Here is a 27825-nt window from a genome sequence, read left to right as displayed (position 1 = left end):
TCATAATTATATATTATTTGAAGTGATCTCTAATCATCTACAATAGGCAGAACACAGATGTGTTTCTCTGAGGCTTTATTGTCTATTTTCATGTGACAACTTAAAGCAATCCTTCCCATCATTTCTCTCCCCTATCACAACACCAACAAAGAAAGAACAGACTTTAACAAGGTCATTGCATGACCGGGAGATGTGCTGATCCATCAAAAACTTAGCTAGGGAACTGACTGCTGGACTGAGATCATCTCACTGTTGCAGAGCAGAGTATTAACATATCATACTTACCTGCATCCTCCTCTGTGCTCAAAGAGCTCTGGATCAGACAGGTTTGATCATATCGTATACTGTATGTACATTTAGAGCACAAACCCCACCCCCCCAAAAAAGTAAAGTGTAAAGGAAGTCTCTTTCCCCAAACTCAGTGGCAGTCTTGTTTGTACCGAGAGTCATTTTCACGTTTCTCTCGTTCCAAACAGTTCTGGATTCAAAATATTTCCCTCTTAACCATTGACAAAAATGAAAACCTCCGACCCCGTTATGCTGCTTAATATCTCATTTAACTTGTTTCCACAGTATGTTGCATTTTTTATATAAAACTTATTTTGGTATTTTTGTTTAACTACATGAAAACATTAGAAAACAATTACAGCAAAAACACAAAAATCCCCTAAATCTCCTCTCCAGTGTCCAGAGTAACATATCCAGCGCATTGCATTGAGAGGAAGTGTTGAAGGAAGCCCACTGGATAACGTGTTAAAACGGGGATCATGTTGAAAGATGGCAGCTTGGATGAGATGGGCTACCTCTGCAAGAGGGAGACCGAGGAAATTTGGAAGGTCAAAGAATTCATTTGTAGGATTTCTGGAGATGGACGCTGTGATGACGGCTCAGAACCTGAGGTGAGATTTGTGTTTCACCATGTATCTGATAAACGAGAAAGAGAGGAGACGACAGGTGAGTTGGTGCAACGACATCGTCTTTACTGTTCATGAGCAGGTAACAGCAGCACGGGACAAAAAAAATGATGGGTGGGCATTAACATGCACAAGAATAAAGACAGACCTGTCGAGGGTTTCCCAGAAGCGCAGGAAGACGGGCCGGTCCAGATGGCGCCTGTGGCGGCTCAGCTCCAGGACGGTCACATCCCACTTCTGCACGTTGGGGTCTGTCTTTGCCTCGTCATACTTCAAATGAAAGGCTCGAACTGGTGGGCAAACATGCATGCACACTTTCGTATAGATCAGGGATGTCCAAACTTTTTGAAGGGTGGAGGGGTGGGGGGGCAGATTATGTGCATAAACCTGAAGGGCCAGCTTCATCTCGTATCAAATAAGTAATAAATAAATAAAATAAAGAATTTGCAGAAAAACAAGGCAAATGCAACCGTTTCTTTTTTTTTTTAGTGAAAATGTATTAAAATTTCAATGTTCCTGCAGCAGCAAAACCTCAGTGTCGACTTTATGTTTCTTTACTGAAGTCGTGTCTGAGACATGGCAGGGAAAGTCTGCTGTTAGGCAACCGTGCTGTTTGTTTTTTAACTGGGAGATTATTCATAGGAGAATACATTTTCTCCAGTCCCAACTAATGGCAGCTAGGTTTAATTGAACGCACACAGACATTTTGTTTTTTTTCTTCTAACAAAGCTGTCATAACCAACCTCGAGCTTATTTTCTCTGTAAGTGTTAGTATTAAAACATGGTTTTTATAAACGTCAACAAATGACAACAATGTCCATCACTTTTGTCTTTTGTTCAAGGTGACATTTTCAAATGTCTTGCTCAGTCTGATCAACAACCTAAAACCCCAAAGTGATAGTATAAACAGGAGACAGGCGGGAAATCCTCAAATTGCAGGATCAGGAACAAGCACAATCTTAACCAAATGTTTTTTTTAGTTTTTTAGTTTAGTTTATTTTTGGGCATTTTTGCCTTTATTTCATAGGGCAGAGATACTGTGAACAGGGGGGAGAGGAGAGGGGGCAACATGCAGCAAAGGGCCACGAGCCGAAATCGAACCCGCAGCCGCTGCAGCAAGGACACTGCCTTCATACATGGGGCGCCTGGTCCATCCACTGATCTATCGGGAACCCCTTGAACCAAATGTTTAACTGGTTCTCAAAATAGTTGCAGATTTTTTTTCAAATCCATAATTACTTCACTGACAGGCGTAATAAGCAATTAGAAAAAACAGACCTTCACATGAGCTTTGTCTGTTGAGATTTTCATTCATCCAGGTCCTGGTATGTCTATATTTACATGAGAGGCCTATACTGAGGCTACTCCAGACTGAGAAGTATAGACATGTTATACTGATTTCTAAAGTCAATGTGATTTAAAGATGGTGGGAAACAAAACACTAATACACTGGACCAATAATATAGTATCATAACCAGTCTGTCAGAATTAGCAACCATTTTCTGATGACTCTACAAATATGGCAACCGTTTCTAAAGTGCTATAGAGTCTACATTACTTACTTTTGGCGAAAATGTCAACAGGAGATCCATCAGGCAGCAGCCACGGCCAGCCTTTGAACTGCCAGGCAGGGCCCTGCACAAACACAGCCACCACTCGGTCCCTGCAGGAAGACACATTCACTTGAGTTGGGTACCGTTCACATTGAACAGATTCTGGTACCTAAAGGTGACTTTTGTCAATACTTTATTCTCTCTGTGATAGCATAAACGTTATTTCAGTTGATAAAAAAAAAACCTTAAAACTTCCAGCTGGTGGGCAGAAGTGAAGGGAGCATCTTGGGAAAACTAGGTCATGTAAATTGCAAAATATAGTTTTATTTATTCAGTGTATTCTTATTGGGTGTCATTCTGCTGCCTCCAGTTACTACTAAAGGTGCTGCAATGTCGCTTGATATCATACCAAGATATCATGAGCGATGTGACGTGATGTGTTTATGTTTGAACGGTCTTGTTGTTAGCTGGTAGATTTATTGCTCTATATACTTTGGTTTGTGTACCGAGGGTTGACATTCAAATTAAACATCGTTCTATATAATATACAGTAAGAGCAATGGGTTTGACAACTGTGTCGGAAAGAAAAAGACACACAGCCCTCTCCCTCCCTGATGAAACTAAAAAAAATGAGATTACATAGCAGCCAGAATTTTGCACCAATTGAAACACTTTTTCTGAAATATCCTCAAACACAAAGCTTGTACATGTCACACCAGCTGCATGTGCAATCCTGATTCATATTTATCAAACGCTAATGACTCAATCTCACAGACGCTGGTGTCAACAGCTGAGCCATCTGAGGAGAGGACTAATGCGAGGCTGTTTCATGCTGTGATTAAAGCAAACAACCGGCTGTACAATAACAACTTGTCATTCCTAGAAAGACAGAAAACAGAAATTCATTGGATAGCTCAGGGTTATATATATAATATTTGTCATCTGTATTGTTTCTACAGTACATTGATCAGGTTGATTATTCTGAATGTCTAACTGTCCAAAGAGAGGGATCCTTCCTCAGTTTTCACTTTTAAGCATTTTTTTTTCATTTTCAAGGACTTCACTTAAAGCAAAGAGGCTAATTCTCATTTAAAATAACATTTTTATTAAACATAAATAAATTATGTAATCAATGTCTCTCTTTTTAGAGAAGGGTTCCACCCTTTTTGGGCATTACTGTACAAACCTGATACTATCTCAGAGATTTGTATTGCAGCCTATCAAAGCATTTTTTAACTGATCAGAATCGGCTATACTGAACTATTTATAGCCCGATCCAATTCTTTGTTGTACGCCAGCTGTCACACGGGTGTTTTTATATGCGAAACCTTTATGCACAGGAATGCAACACACACACAGCCGTCATCAACTCTAAAGCTCTCCACTATCTGTCTCTCCTCCACTCTGCTGAGCTCCTGTGTGGGTAAGAGCCCCTGTGAAACACCACATGCCATGAAAAACACCAAAACGCAGCATGACACTGTTCATTTATGTCATTTACTTGAGTGATAATCACTGGTTTTATTTCAGAGAGTCTCTTGCATTTTGCTGTCATCTATGGCGCATGCTGCTTCACTGCGAGCAGAGGAGAGGCAGACATTAGTGCAGAATGCAACAAAAGCCCTGCAAGCAAAAAAGCCATAAGAGTAATAAATAAGTGTAGCCTAAGAGCCTAATCCGGGCAAAAGATATTTAGAGGACGAAAATATCCATTCACTGAAATTCAGCTCTAGAGATAACTCAGGCAAGGCTGCACCAATTTTTGAAAGAAAAGGCACCTAACCAAAATACAATATTTACCACATATTTATGACTAGAAAAAGGTTACACACAGTGCTGCTATGTGGCATATACTGCCGAACTGCTATCTCCCCCTAAAAAAGACAAAAATGAGTCTGTGGTAGAAAGGGAGTTCAAGAGGTTTAATGCTCACCAGTCCTGTGGAGCCAATTTGAGGGGCTGATCGATGATACGATATGGCACAGTGACACTCAGTGTTGTGCCGCCAGGCTGGATCTGGTCTTTGCGCCTCTGAAGCAGAACCTCATTATCGCGCTGGATGCCCTGCTTCTTCTTCTCTTCTGGCGTAACAAACCTGATATGGTACAAACAAAAGTCATACTATTATTGTATCTCATTAACAATATTTCATAGAAGCTAAACATACATACTTACAAGACCTTGAAGGCACAGTAATTTCTCAAAATATATTTAATATTATGGAGAAACAAAGAAAGATACAAAACCATGTTTTTAAGGTTTTTCAGGTCGGTTTGTGTGATGTAATAAGAAGAGAGATTGCATGTTAGATGAATTATAGATTATATATATGATTATAGCCAATTTCCACATAAGTAAATGATGCTGACAAGTGTACCTTTTTAAAATTAATTGAACAACCAGGGAGGAAAACAACTGGCTTACGTTTGCAAACCGCAACACCTGCACTGAATTTATGACTTAACTTCAAAACGTCATGCAGCATCATGCTAAGCTGTGATGTTTGCATGAGCGTGACGTAATGTAATAAACATTTGCAAAATGCTCTGATGATGAAAAGTTTTAGCTTGAGCTATAACTAAGAAAACAATAACTTCAATCTCTCTCCTTAAATGTTCTCATTGTGCACATACTTTAGATCCTGCAGGAGATCTTTAGCATTAAGCATGGTGATGAGTGATGTGGTGGCGGCGGGGATGATGACGATTGGTGTCCGCGACCCTGTCAAGAAATTCATGATAAAAGGTCTTAAACACAGGCAGTGTTGCAAAGACAGTCAAATAAGAAGGCAGTTATGTAACAGAAAAAATAGACATAGTTCTATAAAAAAATGCTTATTTCTATAACATTATGTACTGTAGACTTTATTTTATACGAACGCCAAAAACATGTATCTGACTGAATGAAAGTAGAGTACCTTTCTTCTGATTCGGTGGCGGTCTGGCTTGTGAAACTAAAAGGGAGAAAGACACATGAAAAATGTGGAAAATTCATGTTTTCATTATCACATTTATAAATGGCTTTAATACTGTTAACCTGTCACAGGTTACTCCTGTTACAACTGTTTTTCCACCAACAACAGTAAGCATCAGGGTTGGACTGGAGGGCTCCACGAACTACTAAACTGCAATATAACAAGTATGACATGAAATGCTTCAGCTGAAGGTTTAACTACGTGATTCTGTGAAATTATTCACTGAGAACTTGCTCACTTGAAAAGCTTAAATAAAATCAAAGACGTAAAAGAGCCCAGGCTGCAAATACACCATTTAGTCTGCAGGAGGTGCGTTCTTATTTAAAGCTTCTTCATCTGTCATTGAGCTGCTCAAGAGAATGAATTCCTTTGGGAGAAATGTATCACAGTCAACCAGTTGGGCCCATAATTTCTGAGGAGCAAAACAGACTTCTGATTCTTGTCTCCAAACAAAAGTCCCTTTCACACAAGCAGTTTCACCCGGAAATCATGTGCATATTTTCTATGGTATAGTCATGTGTTGCAGAAGTCAATACTACAAAAAACTGACCAAGCAGTTTTATGCTCAAGGCTGAGTGAAGTTCCTTATCATTTTTTCTCTGCAGATGAGTGAAAGGAAAGCGAAGCGAGGTTGTGAGAAATGAGAGTATGAAATCTGATCACAGATGGAGCTGCAGCGATTAAGCAGTGCAATCGACACCATTAGTTACAGGAATACAACGATTTGTAAAATGTGGGTTGACACATCTCAGTGAAATGAGTTGCACTCGCTCAAAGCATTGATTCCTCTGGAGAACAAGCTGCAGCTTAAATGTGATATTTTGTGTTTACTTTAACGCCCATGTAGGAGGGAGAAAATGGCTTTATTTAGTAATACAGTTGTTACAGTCTGTAAATAATTTTAATTACTTTCCGTGGCCCACACACCGATGCAAAAATGAATTTGCCAGTATTGATCTAAACTACATAATACTACAGTGATAAAATAAACCCGTGTTATATCCACTTAAGTTTCAAGTCATGTATGTACTTGAGTAAAAAACTGATATCCAGGTCAAGGAAAGTTCTGCTGTAACATGCAGTGATTAAATTAATGTATACATCACAGCTTATGAGTTTTGATCAGGCAAAAGCGGTCTATTATCATTATTAATGTCATAACAGAGCAGATATTTTAAAATATGCAGCTGTTTTAAAGAGAGATAAGTGAATCAAATATTTAAATATAAGTGAGATAGGTTTAATATTTATTTGGGGGTGATAAATTGTTAGATAATATAATGTAATAAAAAAAATAATCTTGAAAATAATAGATACATCATTATAGTAATCAACTAATTGAAAAAAACAATTGCTCTATCAAATTGATAAAAACAATATTTGTTCTATTAAACTGTTTTTTTTTCTGTTTGGTGCAACCCTAATCAAAAAAATCTAGATTTTGTTTTTCTTACAATGTTAAATTACACTTTGGTCATGTAAATTTTAACATTGTGGAAACTTTGAAACCCAGGAAACCCTTGAAACTTTTTGAGTGTCACACATATTTCATTTCCTGCTTTCTGGTGAAATTTTAAGCACCAGTTTCTCGTGAAAATGTCTTGTTGTGTAAAGGAAAACATTACAAGTAAATTTAATACAATGGAATTAACTGCAGTGAGGCCCTCAGGCATTTTGTATCTCACTCTACTTTTCTCACCTGTAGATCAACTTTTCTCATTCACTGTTACCTCTGCTACAGTCAACACACATGTAGGCATGATTTGCTGGTCCCTCCTCTTTTGTGTCTTTTGTTTATTCTTTAATTATGCATGTGGCCCCTATACACATCAATGATAAATGAATTCTTTAAGCCCTGGACACTCACATGCCTTTCAGCAAGATTTCTGATCTTGTTTAAAACTTTCTGCACATTTTAAATGTGTCCCACATATCTATGTTCTCTGGAAGAATAATGTTTTAACATTTTGAGAAAAAAAAGTTTTAATATTAGAATACTGAAGTTATAATTTAATGAGAATAAAGTTATAATACCTTAAGAAAACCCAAACTAATTGAAAACACCCCTGATCAGGCATAAATCTCATTACTGTGTGGTTTATGGTCCACACAAATACAAAATCTACCACTTCAGATTCAGTGAAACTCACAGCTGCTTCCCCAAGTTTACCAGTGAAAGATGCCCCACTGTAGTCCAAACTTTTTACAACTCAAAATACTGTCGGCTACAGTAGCCTATGGATAGTCAGAAAATGCTAAAACATGCACATAATAGTTACAGGAACCGATTATATGTATATATTATATGACTTTATTCTCAAAATAGGACTTACTTTTTTACTCATAATATTAAGACTTAAATCTCTAAATCTTAAAGCACTTTTTTTCTCTAACACTGGTGTTGATAGTCTGTCCATGACAAAGTATAACTCCATCTTTGAGTTATCTTATTCACAAGTCTGTGGCTGTATTAGAGCAGCTGTTGCCATGTTTACTCCAGTCCTCCTCCAGCACTCACCCTGCTGCAGCAGCAGCCTGCTCTCCCTGCACCATCTGTCAGAGCGGAGCATCAACATCACTAATTCTTCTACTCTTTTTTGTTTTATTACAGCTTGCAACCACACTGTCACCTACTTTACCAGAGGCATTGTTGCAAGTGAGTCGCATTCTAGAAGTCCTTCAAAATAAAACTTTCATGTTTTTATCAGTGGTGGTGGGGTGGGGAGCAAATGTTCTAAATAGAATATATGATATTGCATTTCTTTTTATCTCTTTTAATAGATAGAAAAAGAAAAAAAATAAAGAAAATCCCCTGAAAATACAAAACGGCTGCTAGTGTCTGATGATTTTCTCCTCTCACTGTCCCTGTAGCAGCTGTGGGTCCAAGTGATGGACACATGCAGACAGCTGCTCCACATATACTAAAAGGCAGTGAAACCTCTCTCAGCCAGGATGTGGTGAAAATCACACTCAGCCACGTGTCACTCAGGTCAAGGATACAGAGGTTAATGATAGAAAGTGAAGTGAATCTTTAAATACTTTAAATTACAAGTAGTCACACTGAATCACCAACCCAAAGCTTCTGTATTTTATGACCAGGGAATGAGACTCAATAATCAACTATCTTTCTTCAGAGGTGAAAACATCACTTTTAAATTGAATCACACTTTTTGAGGGGGAACATAGATTCAACTTTTTTTGACCCTTGCGTAATTAGCAGAAAAAGAGGAAGTTACTGTGAAACTGCACATGGGAAAAAATGCCACTTTGTGTCAATACATACTCTGGAGATTTTTTAAGGGTCATGTCATGCTGCCCTACAATCTTTTAGGATGCATCTGTTTTTTATGGCAAATTATTCTAACATCCAGATTTTGAAGAGCTCTGCTGTTGTCAACAATCCTCTGCTACCAAGGCTATTCTTTGAGAAAACAACTCCAAAAATTCCTCTCACTCTCTCTGATAAAGAACAGCATGTAGACTCAGACACAAGCAGTTATCAGAATGAATGAGCATCATGTAACCTTTGCAAAAAAACATTGTAAGCAGACATATGCTTGGATGAATGTGGATTTTTGAATTTATCACCAACCTGGACGTGGGACAGGCTGCAGCGCTGGAGTCTGGGCCTTCCGAGCAGATGCTCCTTCCTGCAAAACAAAACAACACCCAAGGGTCATATTCATAAACATGCTATGCCTTTAACCAAGCAAACACTGCAGAAACAAAAATAAGACTTAAAAATAGTCTAAGAAGAAAATATAGATTAAGAAACAAGTCACAGAAAAATGAGAGAAGTTCCATTAAAAAACTCTGACCCTCTTTCACGTTTATTGAATTCCCCCCATTAAAGTGCTTTGATGACAGCTGCTCCGCCTTCCACTCCTGCCAGGTCACTATGATTCCCTAACGGAGAAGTAAGTGTGTGCATGAGTGTTTGTGTATGTGTGCCTGTGGCAGATAGGAAGTCAGAGGCTTTAAACGCAGCCACGCTAAGGGTCACAGTCCCGCAGTAATCAATCATCCAATGACATTCCTGCAGGCTGGAGCTCACGCTGACAGGAGCTACAGAAACATGCAAACCTTGTGCAGTTTGTGGAAACTACCCATCAAGACTTCCCAGAGCTGTGTGAAGCCTTGAACTTGCTAATGTTGTCTGATTGACAGTCTAAAATACAAAAGACAGTTTACGAAAAAATGTAAAACAGAGAAAAGCACCCAAATCTGCAACAGAAGCATTTTTGCTTCTTAAAGGAACAGTTCACCCCCAAATCAGAAATACATATTTTTCCTCTTGCCTGTAGTGCTACTCATCAATCTAGATATTTCTGGTGTGTCGTCGAGTGTTGGTGATATCTGCTGCGAAGACGTCTGCCTTCTCTCCAGTATAACGGAATTAGATGGCACTCTGCTTGTGGTGCTCAGAGCACCAAAATTAAATTTGAAATACTCAACAGCAATGTCTCTTTCCAGGAAACATCACCTGAATTCTTGTTATGAGCTGTTGTCATGACTGAACTTTTTTCTTTCTACCAAACTACATTTTAAAACTCAGCAACTCGCACCAAAACTAAAAATCTAGACTGATACAAAGCAGTTAGGGTATGAGGAAAAATATGTTTTAATTTTTATTTTAGGATGAACTGTCCCATTGAATTCCTTACATTATTAGTCAGATATCAAGTTTGTTGGCGATTAATTTTCAGTGGATCGACTAATTGATAAGTTGACTAACCATTTTAGCACACCTTGATTTCACTCACTCTCTCTGTGACAGGAGAGACGCACAAAGCCGACTGTTGCCCTTACTACAAAATGTCCATGAGAAACTGTCTGTCCAACCCACTGAATGATTTCTATCACCACTTCTTCTTTGAAAAGACCACAGGCTGACACCATCAGTGAAGCAGTTTTCTTTTTAAAATCATAGTCTTCATTCAATTTGCAGTTCAAGGTGCATGTGCTTGAATTCTAAGTGTATAACGTCTCAGACATCAATCAATGGAAATATCCATATCCTTTTCTTTTTGGTTGGACCATGATGTTGCTGAAGAATCTAAAAAGCGAAGCCTCAAACTGTAATACATGCTTTGTTATCGTGCTCAGTAGGTCTCTTGAAATACATTATTCAAGCCATGTTTCCTCAGTACAAGTAATGAACAGATTGTGAAGACTTTATAAGAGCCATTTAGAATATCCTCAATCGCATAAGCAATGAAATTACTATGAAGGCGCTAGTAAGACTCGTCCCCATCCAGTTAACTGATTAGCAGGACAGTTCAGTCCTGCCAATCAAAGCAACTCTGCTATCAAAAATGAGCACTGAGAAAGAAAAGCTCTTTGCCAATAATAGAAATAAAGTAAACACTAAAAGCTGTTAGTGGGCACCAAGGTCTGTTGATGAGTATCAAATTTATCTACTCTCCTCCCATCCCACTAGCTGCAGGGCAGAGTCTATTAGCAACACTGCAGGATCACTGTCAGTTACAGATAAACGGATTGTCTGCAGATCAGCAGCAGCTTCGGTGGTTGTACTTCAGTGACAGTACACTTTGCACCAACATACACTCTGCTTTACAATACAGTATTTAAAGGACTACAACAAGGAAAGAGTCACCTAATCAGCAATAGAGATGTGATTAAGAAATTTCTAATGTTGCTTGCAGGAATTAAGAACATAGTTGCGGTTGCTTGCCATCTCCTGCGGTTGGATCCTCAATAGACTGGCATTGCAATACTGCACTTATTAGGTGGGTACAGCATGGTCATTGAAATAATAACAGATAAAACAGTACAAGTAAAGTAGTTTGTGCTCAACAGCTGGACTTACTTTTATGGTCAAACAATGATAGACACATGGACTAAATCACATATACAAGATTTTACAATCCTTTAATAGAATAGAACACATCTGAATTGCTAATAGCGCTGCAAATAATGTTTATTTGCACTGTAGGTTTCTCGTTTAGTTGTCTGGTCTATGCAATGTCAGAATATGTTGATGAGTGTTTTCCAAAGCCCAGGATGATGTCAAATGTCTTGTTTTGGCCACAACCCAAACATAATCAGCTTGCTGCCTTGGCCTGTGCAGTGTCTTGCCTGATAACGTTGCATTGCGTTGTGGCTCAAGTTGAGCCGTATTTCACTTTTTTGCAGGATGACTGTATCCATTTATTAGCTCTGTAAATAATACAGCTCCCAGCAAATACATGTTTGCTAAGAAAGCTACTATTTAATTTTTTCTGTGAATGGAAGTTACAACTTTTCCTTTTCCAACCTCTTCTCTTAATCTAACTTTCAATTTATAAAGAGTTTAATCTTGAGCCTAATAAAAGCTGGGCATCTGAAAGGATCATTATTGCCCATAGGCACACATGAAAAAAAAAAACAGCATCCCTCTTCCCCCTCCCTCTTCTGGAAGAAAATAGTGCTCCCAGTCACGCTGTGGCAGAATTAAAATGACAATGCCTAAATATGAAAATTCAGCCGTTGCAGATCACCACGGCTCAATGAGCATAGTGGAAACATTGTTGTAATTATCTGTGTTCTAATTATCATCCAATACAAGAGATTGGCAGAAGACCCAATAAAGACTGTGACTGAACAGGCTTTTGAGTTGCACTGTCCATCACTGCACAATAAGATGCATCCTGACATTTAAGGCAAGCCGCAAACCCCTGATATTCGTAGAGGTGCCGTTGTGAAGGCTTCTCTCCCTTCTCCTCTTACTTCACAGCACGCCAAATTGAGATAATGCTTCATTCCTCTTTCTGGAGAGTGGGCGTGAATACAAATAGGTCAGCAGCCCAACCCCCCCCCCCCGCACCCCCTCCCCTTTAACAGAGCAGGCAGCAACAGCAGCAGAGACGGCGTGATGTGGTGGAAGAACGTGCTGCCACCAAGCCTGGAGCTGCCTATCAGAACAAAAACACACAACTCGCAGCGCTACCTCCCGTTCATCTTCCTCCACCCCCGCTGCTCTCACCCCTCCAGCCCTCTTGCAGACAACACAGCGGACAGCGCAGAGCAGAGTGCGATGGGCTGCTGAATGAAGAGGGTGAGGACAAGGAAAGTGGAAACAAAAAAAAGGAGAGCAAGGCACATGGGAGGGGGAGGGAAGTTAACATGAAAGCATGTGATTTAAAGAGGAAGAGCGAGAGGAAATGGAAATCAGCATGGAAATAGAAGAGAAGCTGAACAAACGGGGACATGCAAGGCTTGTGTATCATCCAGCCATGATCCCCGTCAATGCGCTGCTGCTGTGATATATACAATACGACAGGCGAGGGCGGCGGAAGGACCCACAGCTGCAGCTAACTGTCAGCCACTGACTCTCTACTCCCTTTGGCCAAAGGCAACAGCAGCAACACCGTTAGCATCAAGCCTCTGGGGACAATGCGCCAAGGCAGATGGAGAGGCTGCAACACTGGAGCTCTGACACATGCTCTGCCCATGCATGCACATGCAGACACTTGTGCAGGCATGTGGTAGATAGCTATGAGTGCCTGGAAGAGGACCAGATTTCCCTGTCTTTCTGCGTAACAGCCACATGTGGGTTGGGTTAAAAGAAGAGGATGATATGTCGCAAATTGTAGAGGAAATAAATGAGAACATGAGCCATCAAACCGGACCTGTATGTGATTTGACTAAGGCACGGTAGGAGCAGTGACCAAGAGGACGATCAGTGTGTGAGGATTGTAATTCATCACAGTCAGAAACGATGGATACCAGAAAAAGACGAGTACTGAAATTCAAATGGGTGAGTTTTTGCAGTTAAAATGCAAACGCACATCAACACAATGCTGGGCAAATAATTTATGCTGCAGAATCAAAACGCAGTTTTTTTACACAGCAGACAGGATGTAAAGGGTGTGCCTTTGTAAGGGAAACTCTCACTTCTATTTCTGTTGATGCATGCAAGAGAGCTAACAGAAGTCTTTTCAGTGCTCCTGTGAGCTCTCACAAACCACTCTTTGTCTTGTTGGGGTCCTTTAAGAGGGTAGTGTGTAATTCAGTAAAAAACTGAGAGACCACACTGCAGTTCAGGGTGCTAGCAGCACGCAAACATAAGCTGTTCTTTCTAAAACCAGTCCTTATCTGGATGCTCTTCAACAGCAAAAGAATGTTGAGTTGAGAAAGCAGAACATGGTTGTTTATTCTTGTTTGAAAAGCAACATGAAATATTCCTTTCAAACTAAAACCGAAAAACTGACAATCACGTGGCCTGAAACAAAGTTCAGTAAACGATGTGAAAGTAACTTTAACAATCAACACTATACAAATTTTATATTGTTCTACATTAGCCTGCTGTGCAAACACGACAACACTGAATACTAAAAATGTGCGCACTGTTTGTGAGTTTTCTGGGATGGGAGTTTGTAAAGTGCTGATGTAGACATTGATATAGAAAAGCCAGTTGGCTTGTCGTAATTTGTAACTAGTATTTTAACATTATAATGTTAATCATCTGTGAAGAGTGGTGAAGGAATGGCACAGCATTTTCATCAGAACCAGTGAGGACGCTAGGGGACGCACTGCTCTACTCAACTGGCCGCTTCATGCACTTCCCACTGGTGACGTACTCTTTTTAGAAACAACATGGCAGCCAGCTCATAAATTTATTATTATTTTGCCTAGACAATCCACACGAATGTATTTCTGCAGCGAGAAATAGGCAATGCCACTGCTTGGGGATGTGACATTTAACATGTAGATCTACTGGTTAATTTTGAAACTCTTCAGTTATCTGCACTTCAAACAGACAATTCGCTGTGAGACAATTATGCCCGCCCTCTGGTTGCCCCCAGCTCGCCCCGGTGAGTAAGCGGCTCAGTTTTGAACCATAAAACCCCTTTAGTATTGTTGACTACGTTATCACTATTAGCACAGCTTCTAGTGCTAACATAGTTAACAATGCTAAAATGGGTTTGTGGTCAAAATGAAGCCACTTACTGCTACACTTACTTACTTACTGGCTGCTAAATGATCCACAGTGTTCACCGGCTCCTTCCTAACTTTGTCTGCCATATGGTGCTGCGCAGCGACTATTTCGGTTATTATTTACTAAAAAAAAGCTACTTGATGAGAGCAGTTAAAGTGAACAGTGAAGTTGAAGGCCATAAAATCAAAAATAATAAAACATCCCATACAGTGGGGGGGGGCCGTAGAGCCGGGTCAAAACTCTCGGTGTTCATTATGAAGAGCGATGCCTTTCACATATATGTTGTTAATTAATTGGTTGTCAACATAAAAATACTGAGTATAGGAGCTTTTATGTAACATTCTGTATCCATCTCACTGCTTAAACATGTCCCTTCTTCTCCTCTGTCTACTAGGCAACATTAGAGCGGATTCACATCGTACAGCTGCGTTATCAGGCAGCATCATCTGTGACTGTCAAATGATTTACTTCTAAAATGAGAGATCAACATTGGATCCCTTAAGGAACCCACCAAACACACTTCACTTTGCCACAAGGGATCAAGGACGGGTCAGAAGCTGCTGACAGTCGGCCTTACAAGCGTGACGACTGACTGAGTGAATTCGTCCTGCTGAAACCATGCAGTGGAGACGACGCCACTGCTGTACACACACAGCTAAATTTCTCTATCTCCTCTCATTGTTAGGTCTACTGGTTTTTCTGGTACACCAGGTGTGGCTGCCTAAACTTACAGGTATGCCACGGTGGAGAGGCCATCCTCTGGTGTACGGAGGTGGTGAATTTCATACAACCAAAGCCAAATGGAACACGAGTGCCCCACATTCAGCATGGAGGTTTGTCATTGTCCCTCAGTCGACTTTCAAGGCTGATGCTAACGTCAGCTCCCCTGAGAAGGAGGGTGTCTTGTCTCCTCAAGGAGACCCAACTTTTGAGAACACTCTGGCAGCCAATACGAGCCAAAGTGTGAAAGGAGATCTTGGCGACAATATAACCCATGGGCCGTTCCCTTATATCATCAACGAGCCAAACAAATGTACAAAAAGCAGATCTGCACCTTTTCTGGTGTTGCTGATAGCCACTGAGGCTCGGCAGGTGGAAGCAAGAAATGCCATACGGCAGACATGGGGCAACGAGAGTGTGGCCCCAGCTCTAGGATTCATCCGGCTGTTTCTGCTGGGTAAAAATGAGGGAGAGCTGGGACTTTTACAGCAGCGGATGTTAGAGGCAGAGAGCCGGAGATACCATGACATCATTCAGCAGGACTTTCTCGATTCCTACAAAAACCTGACCATAAAGACATTAATGGGAATGAACTGGGTGGGAATGCACTGCCCACAAGCCAGCTATGTCATGAAGACAGACAGCGACATGTTCGTCAACACAGAGTACCTCATTTACAAGCTCCTCAGGCCAGAACTGCAGCCTAAAAAGAACTACTTCACAGGCAATAACATGAGAGGCTTTGCACCCAACCGAAACAAAAATAGCAAATGGTACATGCCCCCTGAGCTGTACCCAGGTGAGAAGTATCCCACCTTCTGCTCTGGGACTGGTTATGTATTCTCTGGAGACTTGGCAAGAAAAATCTATTGTGCATCGCTAAGAATCAGTCGCCTGCATTTGGAGGATGTGTATGTGGGAATATGCCTGGCCGAGCTACGGATCGAGCCCACTCCTCCACCCAATGAGTTCCTATTCAACCACTGGCGGGTGTCTTATTCCAGCTGCAAATACAGCCATCTAATAACATCACATGGGTTTCATCCCAATGAACTGCTGAAATACTGGCACCACCTGCAGAGCAACAAACGCAACGCCTGCATCAACACACTGAGAGCAGGCAGGACACACTCAAGCAGAATGAACAGAGAGAGACCAGCTCAGTAACTGACAATTATCCTTGTTAGATACAAATAATGATAGATATCTCAGACATTTCTGTTCTCAACATCAATGGATTGATCCATAATTTATCCACATGGGAACACAACACAAACCTCTGCATAAGTCTTGTGTATTAACTGATGAAATGTGCTACAATTATTGACAATTTTGTACAGATGATATGAAAAAGGTTTATATGTCTGAGTCAAACCACTGGAGATTTTATGTACAGTTCTATTTTACAAAAGAATAAGCTGTGTTTCACTGTGGTGCAGAGGCTACGTTTCAGTAATAATGTAAGATCTACTGTATGTGTTTTATATATGCTGCCTTACAGATACAGGCTACTCTAAAACTGGAGTAGAGAGGGTTCAGTGACAATAAAAGTTTCCACATGTGTATCAAAAAGTCAATGAAGTCTTTTCAAAAGACAAGAAAACATGATGTCAGTGCTTAAAGATTGTAACATTGACAACAAATGCAGGACCGGCCAGTTTTTGTGAATCAAATGACCAAAACATATAATCTGGAAATGACAGATTCCTTGAGTGACATACTGCCTCATGGCGGTTGACACAGCACAGTACTGGGATATTTTTGCATGGCAATATCTTATCGATACACAGACGCCAAGTATACGTTTTTTTTAAACCAATAAATCAACAATTTTAGAAATACAAATTAAACTTTTAGTAATCCACTAGAATAATAAAGTTAATTGCCTTTTCAGTCCACATTATATATTTCATTGTAATGAAAATGAAGTGAAACAAACTGACTTGAAAACTGATTTATAGAGACTTTTCCTTTGGGGAAATAATTTCCAGCTAAAAAAAGGTAATAAATTGCAATATATGTTATTGTAATGCTCAGTGTACCGCCTAACATTTAAAAGTACTATACAGTATTGCGATTAGTATCATTGTCATATTTCATTGTGGGGCCTCTGGGGATTCCCACCCCTAATATACTGCGGTTTGAAAAACACAGGAATCTTCACCAGATGGCTTAAATAGCTCTATTGGAAAATAATTTTGAATTATTGGGGCTATTTTGTAAGGGAATGGATCTGCATAGAAAATAATAACAATATATAACCATTCTAGTAATATTAATAATAATAATAATAATGATAATAATAACAGCAACCACTGTATTCAGGTAATGCTCTTCTAACACTCCAGACTAAAGTCAATGGCCCTCATTTTAAATGAAAGTATGACAGAAAAATGGGTATCCAATTATTTCCAAGTAAACCTTGGCTTTTATCAATGTGGATGTAAACAGAGGCTACGATCAAATCTCACGTCAAGTCTGAGATCATGTGCACAAGTTTGAGACAGGGTGGACTGGCAGTGCAGCAAAATGAATCTGGCTGAGTTGGAGAATTCTTAGAAGACCATATTCTGACTTGTATCTAAGCATCTGAAGCTACATATTAATCACCTAAAAATGTATAACAGCCACATGGACACGCTTTCTCACTGTTGGCAGTTGCCCGGCTCTGTGGGACGGGCTGCAGGCTGAACGCCGGTGATGCCCGGGTCTGATTCATCTGAAACTCTCTTTTTTAAACATCGACAAGCCAAAGCATATTTATATCATTTATCAATAAATCGTCAATTAAAAACCCTACAAAAGTGTAAATACTACTAGCCTAGGTGGTCAAACTTTTACCGGCGTCCGGTCAGATACAGGTGGTGTTTCTGTGTCTCTTCAGCCACCTGTCATGCCCAAAATGGAAGCAGACCTGAGACACATGGCCACATGCTCCTCAGTCTGGGTCAATTATAAGCTTTTTGATTTAGTATTATAATAGCAATGAATATTATCAATATATGTAGGCTGTAGGTCAGTACATATCACAGACCTATATAGTAAATGTTGTTCACTGCATCCCTGTTGACTGCAGCAATTATTTCTTTCGATAAGCTACTGCGTTTTTATGACTTTCTTTTATGTCACTTTTCAGGCTGCAAATAGAACCACTTGGCTTAATTGAACCTGCAGTGCATCTGTGTTTCCATTTTGAGCTAAGAGAAGTTTTCTTCTCTTGGCCGTAATAAATCTCTTCATGTTGTAAATTCTCCGTTCGAGGCCTCTGAACCAATAACATATTGAGATGGGATATGTAAGTGACAACTGTTTTCAGTGGCCACATTTCTCAATAGCGGGTCATTCCTAAGCTGTGATTGGCAAGACAAGAACGTTTCGTACATCACACGCGAAACCTGTCGTAGGATGATTTCTGCGCTCAGAGCTGCACTGGTACGTATGACAGATTTATAGATGAGGGCCAATGAACCTACACGTAAAGTAATATTAGGGGGCCCCCTTACGTTGCTCCGCTCCTGTTCCTTGCTCATTTTTAGGTTGTGGTTGACTACTAGCGGAGTGTGCTTCAGTTGATTATCAGACAGACTTTTCTCTAGATTAACATTAACTTTCCAGCCTTGCAGCTCTAAACTGTAGATGGGAGATTTCTGGTCTCTTTAGGCTTATTCATTTAGCCAGGCTCATAGCTGGTAACTAGCTCTTACAGACTGGCAACTCTGCGATGAAGAAAGGTCTGAAACATTGTGATAGCGTTACATTAAAAATAACTTCTTCTGGGAAGCAATAACAAAACAAGGAGCTTTTTACAGTCGTTATACTGAGACCAGAGCTTGACACTTTCTCCTGACTATTGTACCTTTGGGAAAGCATGCACTTCACTGTGTCAGACTGGTGCACAGTACTTTCACACACAAGGAAAACCTCACTTTGCATAACAAATAAATGGCACCAGATTTTATCGTATACACAAGTAACTCTTTCCTTTTGTATCAAGCAGCAAAAAATTTGTAGCATGATGTGTTGGAATTAATTTACTTTACTTGATATTGCATGTCCTGCAATGTGACAATTGCGCATGTGCACATTGCAATGTTGATGCTGAATCGATATATTGTGCAGCCCGACCAGCAATATTTTTTTCATAGAATTACTCTATTTTATCTTAAAAATGTGATTATTTTTACAAAATTAATTTTCCTCCATGAGAAACAAAGACAAAGTCGATGTCAACTGACTGATACTGTGAGTCATAACATGGCAATAATATCACAGGAAATATAAGCTAAAGACTTTTGCATTTACTGCTTTAAAAACACAGTCCTCATTAAATAGGTCGCACTGAGGCTTTGGTTAACAGCTGCTCTAGCAGATAGCAATAATTAGAATTGGGTATTTACTCAAAATATGCAAAGGGAAACTCATATGCAGTGTAGCTCTGGGATTCTTACAACACTATCAGCGAACAGCAGAATTTGTTCTTACCGTCACTGACTTCAGGGTCATGCCGTGGTAGGTGCCCATGGTATCGATCTTGAAACCCTCCGTTTCTAAAACAAAAAAAACAACAAAGGATAAGCTGAATAAAATATAATGTTAGAAACATGTAACAAATTTGCCTTTTTCAGTTCTTACATTTAATCAAAACATATTTTCAACCCCATCTCTACTAATTTTTCATTGTATGTTGCCCCTATTTGATGTATTTGCTAAAAAAGTAAAATCCCTGTTACAAAAATAAACAGAAGAGCTCAGAGGATAATTACTGCTGTACTCAGAGATGATGCTGTGGTACGACTGCAAGAGATGAGAGCACCAACAAGAGACGTGGAGTATAGGGTTACCGCCACAATTAAAACATCTGTCTCCACAAAGAGATTTTATAGCACTATTGGAATATAACATGTGGTTACTTATTGCACCACAATTTCAGAGCACAGAGCGTACCCACCCCCCTCAGACACACAAACACCTTACTTGAAGCCTGACAAGAGGGATTTGTGTGTGATCTGGTGATCCTGGGATTCTCACATGAATCCAGCAATGAACATACAATACCTGGACGATATGTTTTTGCCAGCTCAGCACTAAATCAGTACTTCATTTTAAATTATGAACAGATGGGACCTACACAATAGGCAATATTCTATAAAGATACATTATGTCATGCTGCATGAAAATGAAGCTCTAATGCATTTGCTCATTTGCTTCTGGTTCGGCCTCCCTGTATTGCAAACAAAGGCTCTATTCACCGCCCTTTATGCATCCTACACCTGATGACACAAAGACCGAGCAGTAGCAACAAACACAACATTCATTTCTACATGGGCATACGTAAGCATATTATGAAAAAAAATAAATAAATCGAATTGTCAGAAAACTCCACGATAATACAAAGTGTCCCCAAATACCCAATTTTTAAATTGTTTTACGGTACTATTTTTAAAATAATTAAATACAAAAGTTATACCCAATGTGCATCAATTTTGGCTTGTAAAAATACGAAGGTTCAGAATAATTTATGTCTTTTTTCGCTATTCAATGTTTGGGGTCTATCATATTTGTTTATTTATTGCAAGTCATATCATCATCCCAGTACTGAACAATGTTAGTGTATGTTAATGTTTTTGTTATTGTTTATTATATAATATTGGACAGGCTTAAATCTGTATTGTGATGAATATATATATATATATATATATATATATATATATATATATATATATATATATATATATATATATTAGTTATGCCAAGCTTTTGTGCCTTGGGGCCAGCAAAGCAATGCTGCTGTGAGGGCTCCACTTTTATTTTACCTGCCTGACATCCACCGGCACTTCTGGTTCTAAAGGTGGTCTTGTAGATGCAATGTGCTCTGCGTGCATCACACCTCTCATTATCTTTCTTGATACCAATAGTAAATCAAGACTATAATTAGCTATAGGAGCAAAAATCAAACTCACCCTCTTTTCCTTTGAATCGCTCCTGATCGTATCTGTTGTAAGCGGCTTGGACAGGCTGCTTGTTCCTTAGGGACGGGTCCTGGAAATAACACAATACACAAACAATTCATTACTGTACAAACCTGTCAGTACAACGTTTATTCAAAACCTTAGCAGCCATTTATAGACTTGCTGCTGCTTTAAAAGGGAACAATGACGTGCCCTGCCAATATACGCGTTCATGAGCAGGTTGTAGTATTTTTTCCATCATGTTGTACAGCGTCCTGAACAATATCTTTGTGTGTGTGTGTGTGTGTGTGTTTATTTTAAATGGCTGCTGTTACCCATAGTGACTTTAATAACAACTGTCAACCTTCCAGTTCATTAAAAGCTTGATTTATTTGAGAAAGGAATGAGAAAGGAAAAGTAACAATGACAGGTTCATCCAAGTCATGCTCTGTTAGCATACAGCTATTAGCACAAACATTAACATTGATTTCGACTTGTGTCTGGGCCAAATTTAAACTACCTTGAAGAAACTGGAAAACATTAACGAACATATGCTGCACGCAGAGAGTTGTTCTTACCACTTGAGTTGTGTTCTGTGCTGGTCTCTGCTCTGGTGCTCGCCCCTCTTCTCTGGCTTTCACCGACTGAAGGATGGCGAAGATGTTCTTGGAGAAGTTCTGCAGAAGAGCAGTGTAAAAAGGACAAGATGAGTTTAACACCCTGACACTAAATGATTGCTTTTCTCATCATCTGGAAAACAGCAGTAAGTGAAATACATGAAGGTTTCAGGATCAATACCAGAAGGATTAGACATAAACAGATGAAACTCCCAAAACTGCCCTTTATTAGAATTGTTTAAAATGCAACTGGATAGTAATACTATATGCTTTCAAGTATCTAATATTACATAAGGAAACACTTTGAATACACTCTTCAGTGCCATCTACTGCAGAGTTTGTGCTAGACTATCTCACTGTCCATGGTACACAGGATCTTAAAATTCATAGTCTGTTATTACAAGTTATTTTAATTTTCATGTTTCGATAAGACATATTTAATACAATTTGATTATCATTCATTCCTTTTTTATTAAATTTACCATACTAATATATACAGTACAAGCTTACAGACTATGCATTTAAAAGCAGGGGTGTAATGTTATTTGTTTAAGGACCGGAAGACACATATGAAACACATGCGTTAGCAGCATTAAGTTATGTTATATGATCACCTATGTGGCAAATTTACATACATTAGTCAACTGCAACTTTAAAATTAAAGAAATGTTGTGAGAATAAACACAAAGTTGTCCTTTACACAGTCACACTTTTTTTGTGACTTTTAGGGCCCATCTTAAAGGAATAACATCCAAAAACAGAGGAGAAGAGATATGTTTTTAAATCTAGCCATCGGACATTGGATTTGAAAAATTATTTATAGGATGCCAGAAAGATTTACTCCAGGCATCCAGCCAATCAACTCTTTATTAGCTTGAAGATTAGCATGTTGAGTCCTTCAGTGGAAAACATATTTTGAGAGTAGATAAATACACACTGGATGAAAATCATTCTATTGCTGCCATCTAGTGTTTGATATTTTCACCTCGCAACACTCAGGGTATTCACACAGTGAGTGAATTCACACAGGCTATCCTGAAGTTTTTCCCACAAGGCCATTTTCCCCGAGTGTTCAGCAGGTTTGGTAAAATAGACCAGCTGCTCTCAAATTCAAGTATGAATGTTAAAGTGGTCTTGAGTTAAGCTCCAAATGTAGGTCTGAAATATGATTCTTTACCAATGAGATTACAGTAGTCCTTTCTACACAGAGATCCTGCAATTCTGCCGAAACAAAGATCTTTCATTATTCTGTTTTTGCTATTTAAAAACAAAACAAAACAACAGCCGCTTAATGTGCTCCAGGGTGTGATTTTATAGCATAAAAATCTACCGGTTATTAAAATGTCACACCTGTCACACCTGTCCCATCCAGTACCTCCACTGCAGAAAAAGGCAGAATATCTCTGTCCCCTCATTCTGTGATTGGACCATTTTATACTGAATCATGAGGCTGAATAATGGCACAACATTACCAGCTAACAATCAAAAAATGCATGCCTGGTGAAAGTCTACATCAGTATGAACCTTCTAAAATGAGAGCATTGTTGAAAAGCCACATTTAAGGAAATACAATTGACTGCTGCCAAAGTGGACTCTGACCTTTCCAGTGCTCTGGAGAATGGTTGTCCTGGTCCTCCAGACCCTCTCTCTGCTGACAATATCTCTGGTGACATCCACCTCAGCGTCCACAAAGCTTCTCTGCTTCAGGGTGATGTCATCGTCCAGATCTGTTTTGATGGTGGAACGTTTCTTGGCCATAATCTTGGCTTTGATGGCTGCGATTTTCTCCACTGACATGGCTTCAGACAGTGATCTGGAGGAGAGAAAGATGTTGGGATCAACTAAACCGCTCACTGCTTCAATGATCTGGAGTCTCATTTCTAAAACAGTGCGTAGGATCTATACTAAAAGTGTAAAAAAAAAAAAACTGCTGGACTGAATGTTTATGATAAAGTGGATCTACAAGTAACGTGCGATAGGAGGCGAAATTAAATGTGAGAAGTATCATTATAGGTATATTAATGCCGCTCACATATATTTTCGACAATCTGGCTTCAATTCATCATATTTCCATCTGACATGGCAATTTCCCCCGTCTCCAAAATAATTTGTACACGTGGGTCAGAGTTTCTGTACAGGTGCCCACATTCTCCTGTCAAGTTTGTTTTAACAGATCACAACTTTTGCATTGCAATTGGCATATGCCTCTTTCAGGGCTTGTTTTGTGCATACGCAATGTTTATAAATGAGACTCCTGCTCGGTGGGTTGATATATACTATCATTCAGAAAGCATATTATGTACAAATGCAATAGATGCAAATCCATCATACCTAATCTGGTCTGTCTGCACGATGCCCTCTTTGTGGCCCTCCAGACGGGCAGCCAGACGCTCCTTATCCAGACGCACCCGCTCTTCATCCTTCAGAGGAGAGCAGTGTAAACAACATTAGCAAACTACAGAATGAAACGAGATGTAATATCTGATCATTTATCAGGTCAGCCATGACTAGGAGTGGGAATCTCTGGACACCGCACGATTCAATTATGATTCCAAGGGCTACGATTATAAAATGATTACCAATACATCGTGATGGCAAACCACACACTGGAATACAACATGAAAGATAACAGGCAATTAAGATAAATGCTCTGCAGCCTTTTTGTTTAACTGTATTAATTAATGAGTAATTTGAAATCACTGTACAGTCTCCTGTCGGTGTGAGAGTAAAAAAATGAGATGGAGGCAGCGTGCTGCACTGTGTGGTTTAAATGTTTTAAGAGCAGCCTCTCTGCTGCAGTGTGAGCTACAGAAAAAGCAAAGATGCTGAACAGGTTGTGACAGGGTTTCTGAGGTGAAACAGACTGAGCACTGAGTTAATTTCTTCACCACTGAGATGGTTTAAGTTGTTTAATGCTCAATTAATGAATGAAAATGAATAAATGATAATGATAATAATGATAATAATTGAACATACTTGCAGATTCTGCCTTTTGTGAAGTTGAATTACTTGACAGGTTAACGTGTCTGCGCTGTAGATTGTAATGGTGCTACTCTGCTCTTTTGGTTCTGCGTCTTTCGTTCCGTCAACATCACATGATTAAGTAACATTTAGAAAATCAATTGCTGACATTTGTGAATCGATGTCAAATTGTCCACATCTGCATCGTGATGCATGTAAGAACAGATTTTTTTTCCCACCTCTCGCTTTTATAATTGAGTTGTGTGACTTCAACAAAATTCATTAATTACTAATGGAACACAGAGATTGTTCCATTTTAGCCAAATCAAATGGATTAAAATGTTTCAATAACCAAAATCCCCGGAGGAAGTGGGTTTTTTTTACGCTATGCTTAATAAATTACCTTCAATCAAAATTTAACAGTCATCTTAGATACAAATAGTTCTGTTCTTTTACGTTGTTCTAAGTAGTTTTGGTCTAATTCAATTTGAATGTGGTTAAAATACTAACATTTGTATTGGTTCACTACAGTGGAATCTATTGATTATCCAACAGTTACCAAAAATCCACAAAACATCCCCCTACGTAAAAGAGTCTCAGTGTACTGGAACTGTTCCTGCTCACTAAATAAAGGAAGTAAATACTACAGAGCTGCACTGACCAACATGTGAGTATAGTGTTTATACTAAGCAGCTGTTCATGGAAGATATTTCACGTCAGTTTACCTCAATCCTTGGTTTTTTGGCTTCAGAAGATACTTCATCAGCTGCTCTTTTGACTAAGAAACAGAGAAGTGGTATTATTTCACTGCACAGAGTCCATTTGGCTTTATACCAACTTTCCTGACTGCAATACTTAAAGTTGAAAAATTTGTGAAAATATGATCCAGCCTCAGAAATAGCAGATAAAAAAATAACAGCAAGATACAATGTATTACATTTTGGTCATGGTTTTCAAAAATTAACCTAGAAAATAGTTATTAGTGCGGAATGAAATACCTCTTCAAACTCTGTGCAACAAATATGGTCGACACTTACCTTGTGTTGGCCTTTGCAAACCTATTTCTATAGGTGCACTTCTGTCAATACTTGTCGATGTAGCTGTGAAAAGACAAAATCAGAAACCGGATTAACAAGTAATCAATCAAACATCTACAGCTAGGCTCCTCCTTGTAGGGTTTCATCAATGAAATCTAGCATTAATGTATAATGTTTTACTCAATAAAAGAATAATTGAGAAACTAGGACAAAGTGTTATAGCAGCAACAAAACAAATTCTGATTCTGACTAGAGTCAGTGTAGACTTAAACTGTTATGGACTGTTTTTTTTTAGGTGGGAATTTTAGTAGGTGATGAAAATAGTTTTTGTTGCTGCCCCCATCCACAACAGTGCACTGCTTCCGTGCTCGCACTCCTGCCTGCTTCTCCAAACTGGTGGTGTACCAACAGACTTCTACTGTAGGTAATACACTGACTATGGATAAGTGCCCCATGCAATGCCCTTACAAAAGATGTAAACTTTAATAGATAGAAGGGCACATGAACAAATTCTTAATATCCTGCACACAATAGCAAACACAACATATAATCACCACAGATCTCCAAAATGTTACTTACAACTATCCCCATTGAGATATGACAGCAAGCCTTTTCGATCAGGTCGTCTGACAACAGGGATGTTCTCTGTCTGTAAACACAATACAATTATGTCACCCAAAAAGGCTTCCAGGCATTTGTGAGTATAAAATAATTAAAATATGCTACAGATAAGACAAAAAAAGAGGATAGCATAGCAGAGTGTCTTCAAATAACACTAGTACTGACAGCGAAAGACTAGTACTGACAGCTAAAGGTACTTTGATATTATTCCAAACCACTTACTGCAGCTCTTCGCACATAGGATGGATGCGGGAGATGCACATTGTTGAGCAAGAACAAGATAGAGTCCAAAGTATAGTACTCTTTGGGCTGGCCCTCTTTACCAGTACTGAAGGGTAGAAACACAAGCAAAGAAAAAAACAATCACTCAATCACTCATGTTTATTTGATCATCATCATATATGACTAAAATGTACACTGACTACTGAAGGTTGCACATTTAAGCTCATGTGAGGTGTTTCAGTCTATATTACAGGTATGGAAATTAGCACCTGCCAAAGACTGGTAAAAACAAAAAAGTGGCTGCTATATTTGCTTCACTCGGCAACCAAAAAATTATTGTAATCTATTGAGTGGCTGGTAGATTTAGTAGGCCATCAGCCACAGTGGCAGGAGGTCAAAAAAGTTAATTTCCAACCCTGAAATATAGTAAAGTTACATTCTCAAAGTGACGAAACAGTGGCTCTGAAATCGATCTAACGCGGAACTATCAACAGTTATCCCGTTAGCTAATCTACTAATCCTTCGGCAGCCTAATTTCCTGCGTTACATGAGCAAAGTTTGCTTTTTACACGGTAAACAAAGCTGCTTTTTAAGTCATAAGTGACTCCAGAAACACAAGTCTTTCCGCTTGACCCACTGGATCCCTGACTCCATGGGAACACAACTCAGCGCTAGCTAGCGCCGCTACACAGTTAGCATCACATCACTACTGCAAGTTTAGCTGTAGCTACATCTCTCATAAACACCTTGTAAGTTGAAAAAATATCAACTGAAACGCATAGAGGCAAGACAAGAAATCATGCGGTCTATGACACAATACTTAAGTATCACGCCAAAGTACCTAAAGAGCGCTTAAAGTTTTAAGTCGCAGTACAACAAGCGAGGGGGGAGTTATGTTAGCATCTTAGCAGCTAGCCAGCGAGCCTTCCGCTGTTAGGAGCACCATAAGGCACCGCTGAGCTCCAGCAGCGGGCCTGCAGAAGCGATTTAAACATATTTTAGCACTTACATACCCCCAGATTATGTAGTTGGTCTTGACATTTTTCGGCCAGGAGAACTCTCCAAAAATAACTTCATCTCCTTTGGCGACGATTTCTTTTTTCTGGATGTTATACTGACGAAGAACACTCAACACATCCGCCATCTTCACTTGTCTTGATGTAGTGTGTTTGTAGGCCCCCAGTTATCAACATCATGTGGCCTCGCAGGACGCCTGATCTTAATCAAACTTTACACAACAACTGTAAAAGACAAAAGTAAGAAACTGTGCTTTATTTATTTCAGAGTATCTGGGTAGCTGGGGTGTAACTACTTTTT

At 39.3% G+C, this 27825-nt stretch overlaps 2 protein-coding genes across 2 annotated transcripts; one reads left to right on the top strand and one right to left on the bottom strand.

The window, feature by feature from the left end:
- Nucleotides 1-60: 60 nt before the first annotated feature.
- On the bottom strand, nt 61-27691 carry cdc73 (cell division cycle 73, Paf1/RNA polymerase II complex component, homolog (S. cerevisiae)). The gene is made up of 17 exons (XM_042497637.2): nt 27522-27691; nt 26509-26614; nt 26245-26314; nt 25666-25728; nt 25354-25406; nt 23999-24087; nt 23267-23480; nt 21629-21727; nt 21063-21141; nt 19585-19649; nt 9034-9091; nt 5385-5420; nt 5101-5188; nt 4401-4562; nt 2477-2577; nt 1063-1204; nt 61-924 (listed from the first exon to the last, which is right to left on the bottom strand). The coding sequence occupies exons 1-17, from the start codon at nt 27650-27652 to the stop codon at nt 888-890; spliced, it is 1593 nt and encodes a 530-aa protein (XP_042353571.1). The 5' UTR covers nt 27653-27691; the 3' UTR covers nt 61-887.
- On the top strand, nt 12307-16674 carry LOC121951351 (beta-1,3-galactosyltransferase 2-like). The gene is made up of 2 exons (XM_042497638.2): nt 12307-13200; nt 14777-16674. The coding sequence occupies exon 2, from the start codon at nt 15001-15003 to the stop codon at nt 16267-16269; it is 1269 nt and encodes a 422-aa protein (XP_042353572.1). The 5' UTR covers nt 12307-13200; nt 14777-15000; the 3' UTR covers nt 16270-16674.
- Nucleotides 27692-27825: the final 134 nt, after the last annotated feature.

Source organism: Plectropomus leopardus, chromosome 12 (genome assembly GCF_026936395.1).
Source record: "Plectropomus leopardus strain MGB_pleo_1.0 chromosome 12, ASM2693639v1, whole genome shotgun sequence".
Lineage (NCBI taxonomy): Eukaryota > Metazoa > Chordata > Actinopteri > Perciformes > Serranidae > Plectropomus > Plectropomus leopardus.
This window is presented reverse-complemented; position numbering and strand designations above follow the sequence as displayed.

What these genes read in the sequence shown, in the direction of transcription:
- LOC121951351 (XM_042497638.2), top strand. Translation starts at nt 15,001, where the DNA reads ATGCAGTGGAGACGACGCCACTGCTGTACACACACAGCTAAATTTCTC.
- cdc73 (XM_042497637.2), bottom strand. Translation starts at nt 27,652, where the DNA reads ATGGCGGATGTGTTGAGTGTTCTTCGTCAGTATAACATCCAGAAAAAA. An exon ending in TTCTCCAGAGCACTGGAAAG is followed by an intron (nt 21,728 to 23,266) that starts GTCAGAGTCCAC and finishes GCTCTTCTGCAG; the next exon opens with AACTTCTCCAAGAACATCTT. An exon ending in GATCTCCTGCAGGATCTAAA is followed by an intron (nt 4,563 to 5,100) that starts GTATGTGCACAA and finishes GTACCATATCAG; the next exon opens with GTTTGTTACGCCAGAAGAGA.